Genomic DNA, 4,050 nt, shown 5'->3' with positions numbered 1-4,050 from the left:
CGTAAGGAAGAGGCTCAGTCGTGTTTTTCCTTCTTAAGAGAGAAGTGCTCAGAAAATATCAAGTTACATTTGGAATTATCGCTCTAGTTCTCGTTCCTAAGGAGGTAGACCGCGACACAATGAGCAAGGTGTTCCTATTCACACGTCAGTGTGCGGTACGTGCATCTGATGAAGGGCATGTGAGCCTGTGTATAAAATGACACCGCCGAGACGGAAGACGTGTACATGGATAACGTCGGCCGTGAGGCCAGTGCGAAGGAGATGAACTAGCGTGGTTAGTACAGTGGCGAGATGTCATCGGTTGGCAGAACCGGTTGAAGCGCGGACAGCCGTTAAGCGACCCTACTGGAGGGTCGCTACAGCTGCACTATCTCAAGTGGGGGAGACGACGGACTAGTAAAAAAAGCGTTCAGTGCGAGGTTTGCGCCGACGAGAAAACTGTCGAAAGCGTGAGCGAGGGTGGTGAGACGCGAAGCAATCGGTCAGAAGAAGAGCGGGATTGCCGTCTGGCGATAGTGTAGAAGATAGAAAGCCTAACACAAAGTCAATACACCGGAGTGTTTATTCTAGTGCCTTAGTGTCAATCAGGAAAAAGACTGTGACGCCATTGCTAATGTTCGATCGGAAGAGGAAGAGAGTGTCGTTCTTGGCCAACAAGGGCACTGCTTATTAGGACTTGACTTCGGAAAATATAAGTACCTGATGTTTACGTTTCAATAGTCTACTCGTGTTGCCTAAACTAACTATGATAGCGAATCACGTCATTCCACCCCTGCTCAGCAGAAGCAGACTCCAAGAGCGTTGCACACTCGTGCTTCGTCGTGAGCGGCACATATACTGACAGTACAAGACAGTGTTGTCCGCCACATCAACTATGCTAGGATGCTGTATGCACAGAGGCAGAATACTCACCAGGAGAATGATGACCAGCATCATCCTAGAAGTTGTGAGCATCAAATTCGAGTATCACATGGTAGATCAATATAATCTTCAGACATAATTTTCACTCCGTCCGACTTCTAGTATGCGTACTGGTCAGTGCTTGAATTAGCTCTGTGTGTCCTTGTGTGTTTGCCTATACAGCGGACTGATATAGAATGCTTTATCGACTAGATGCTATAGGCTTTTCGAAGATTTGCTCAGGTTAGAGGTGAGAGCTGGGGACGTTGTGGCTTGGACGGAGAGGCCAGGCGCGACATCGGGCCAGGGACACGGCATCCGGGAAGATCAATAGACCGACTCGGTGGTTTAAATGACACACCTACACATAAATTGTCCCATTGGCTAAATAAACAATATTATTAGCTTTGGATGGCTAAAACATAAAACTGGTAGTTAATTACCACATTTTCACCATACAAAGCTCAAGTATGGTCTGATAATCTACCCTTAACTTCCAGGAAGTTGAAGGTTCGTTGTGGAACAGTAACACTACTTTTCACCAAGAGAAAATGACGAGCATGATTGTCGACATCATATTTTTTTGATCTATGATTCTAAATTTACTTTTATCATGGTAAGAAAAAAACGAATAGAATAGTTAGATATTTGGATAAAGAAAGGCGCGATTCGGATACCCGTTTCCCCAATTCGCAGCCGTTCTGGAGCTACAAGCGCTCAAAACGAGGGTTAGTTAGACTAATCGTCAAATTAAGGGTTATAATTGGTCACTAGACCCAGCCCAGATGGATTACAGGATAGAACTGAGGGTTGTTGCCCACTCGGCCTGACATTCACATGATAATCTAACAAATATTTCAAAACAATAGGTTTCGAGGTCTAGAGGTTTCATAAAAAGAGTTTGCATTGCACATTTCTCATGCCTTTACGCACTAGATATGATATTAGAGGTATTTGATATATATCGATAAGTTGTCAACACTTGCGGTACCTGCTAAAAAATAATTTTTGTTCTAAACTACTGGCAAGAGTATAACCGTTTACAACTTAAGAGCTTAAGCACTTGACTGCAGGCTTGCGTTGTCTGTCAGTTCCACCGCTGGTAGACTGTTTCACGAAGTGGACATTTTTGTCGGTACTCACAATCCTGACCTGCTCTTCCTCTTACAGATTTCACCCTCAAGTTATTCTATTGTGCCTTTCCAAAGTTTTGGCCGATCTGACCTTTTACGGCTGGTGATAAGCAACGGTGGGTAGGGCTAAAGGTGGGCTTTGAGGACGAACTGGAGTTGAATTGCTAAGCCAGGCCACTAAATAAAATAATACTTGACCAATAACACTGTTTGATTTTGCCGACTATGATCCAATAATACTTGATTGTGGAGGTCCTACCTAAGGGCTCCGATTTGGTCTAAAGGGTACCATTTAACAAATTAAGGGCCAGTATTTGCCGGCCATTTACACTTACGTAAGGTATCCACAACATATTGATTTTAAATCAAATATGGGCTACTTATCAGACATACACTGGCGAGGCATTGTCTTGCAGTATGTCTAGAAAATTGAGATCATCGTAGTTGCCGGTGTACTGGGCGTCTCAACCAGAAGCCTTCGGAGATGCCTGTATGATTGATATGGAAAATCTCTATAGCGCTGTAGCATCCGCCCCGAGTGACAGGCTCTTTTTGGACTCTTTACAAACCGAAACCTTTCTTGAAATTGAATGTGGTAGAACAATGACCTGGTCGCGATTGAGGCCACAAGTCTTCCGGTGGGCTATTATTTGGCCCATTTGATTAACATTAGTTATGTAAAGCATAAGAAAAATTATCTTTTGATCAACCAAAAGATGTAGAGGACCACACAGTCTGGACTGCAGGGAAGTTGCTGTTGCACTTCAAGGAAACCGCAGAGGAATTTGTCGAGGCGGAACCAGTAGCTTGAGTAGTTGAAAGTTCATCTGAAAGTGAATTGAAAGACGTTAGCTTCTTCCTAGCCCTGCTGCTTCTCGCAGTCTACTCCAAAAGCCTAGCGATTATGCAGATCATACAAATACATTTGTTCTCGATGCTGGCACGATCTCGAGCCCAGCCACCGGAGAACGTCGAGTTGGTTGGCTCATTTGTCCCCAGCCACACCGAAGTTGCCGCTTACCGTCGTAGCTTGTTGACGCTTAATTCCGACGTCCAGCGCTAGAAGTCACACGATCACCACCTCCAGCTCGTGGAGAGTGGCTAGCTTTTGCCATATCCAACAGTTGCAAGCTCGGATTTTGCATCTGCAACTTCACGTCTAGCTTTTGGGAGTTTCCAGCATCAGATGGATTGCCTCCTGTACGACTGGGTTTCGCGGCAGCGTTGGATGTTCAACCAGTACGTCTACCTACCTCTCCGACCAAGCGCAGAAATACCAGCTACGGTGTGTACAGAATTCAGCAAGCACAAGATTTCAGCCGCCAATCTCCTAGCCATCTAGCTAGTTCACGGAGGTTGGAAATTGAGCAAGCCCAACTCTTCTAGCAATCAGTTGATGAATTAGAATATGTTCCGTTCACAAAATACGCATTGTACTACAGTAATACTATTGTTTACCAATAATTGCAATTAGACATGTATTAGAACATTCTCGGGTTTAACTTACTTTTTGGAACTACTTAAATAACGGATTTTCCCGAATAGAATCCGGTCTTGTAATCCCCATAAGCCCCTAAAAATTAATCAATTTTGACGAGGGGACTTGTAATCGGGTAAGGGCTTGTATTTAATGAAAGAAAAGTTTTCATCAATGGTTGTTCAGTGCTAAAACGATATCTAAGCGTCTCCTAACTACGCATTACTCATCAACCAGCTCGACGCCATCCAATGCGTAAGCAAGCTCATCATCCACATCTGAATCCGTGTTCTCCTCTTTCTTCTCTTCTTCATTCTCCCATTCGCGATGAAATCCTCTTCCGTAGACATCGTGACCCCAAATAAACCATTCCGATTCAATCGGAGAAAATCCGGCCGCAGCTACAGAGTTGTCAATAGTTTCTTGATCAGTGTCCTTCCAGGCCTTTCGCACCCACTGGCACGCGACTTCAGCGCTCGGTGGCCTCGGGTTTCCGGCGCGAGTGTATTCTACAGCGTCAGAGTTCTTCCACTCGTCGAT

The 4,050-nt window shown here is 44.8% G+C and overlaps 1 protein-coding gene across 1 annotated transcript; it reads right to left on the bottom strand.

Moving 5' to 3' along the window:
- Nucleotides 1–3,732: 3,732 nt before the first annotated feature.
- Nucleotides 3,733–4,041, bottom strand: PPTG_21340 (hypothetical protein; the record flags this gene model as incomplete). Its single annotated transcript, XM_008896593.1, has 1 exon — nucleotides 3,733–4,041. A coding segment is annotated over one exon (309 nt), but the record flags the coding sequence as incomplete, so codon positions are not given.
- Between the last annotated feature and the right edge of the window lie 9 nt (nucleotides 4,042–4,050).

The sequence above is a fragment of the Phytophthora parasitica genome, assembly GCF_000247585.1.
Source record: "Phytophthora parasitica INRA-310 unplaced genomic scaffold supercont2.4, whole genome shotgun sequence".
Lineage (NCBI taxonomy): Eukaryota > Oomycota > Peronosporomycetes > Peronosporales > Peronosporaceae > Phytophthora > Phytophthora nicotianae.
The sequence above is the reverse complement of the archived record's forward strand: the minus strand, read 5'-3'. Positions and strand labels throughout refer to the sequence as shown.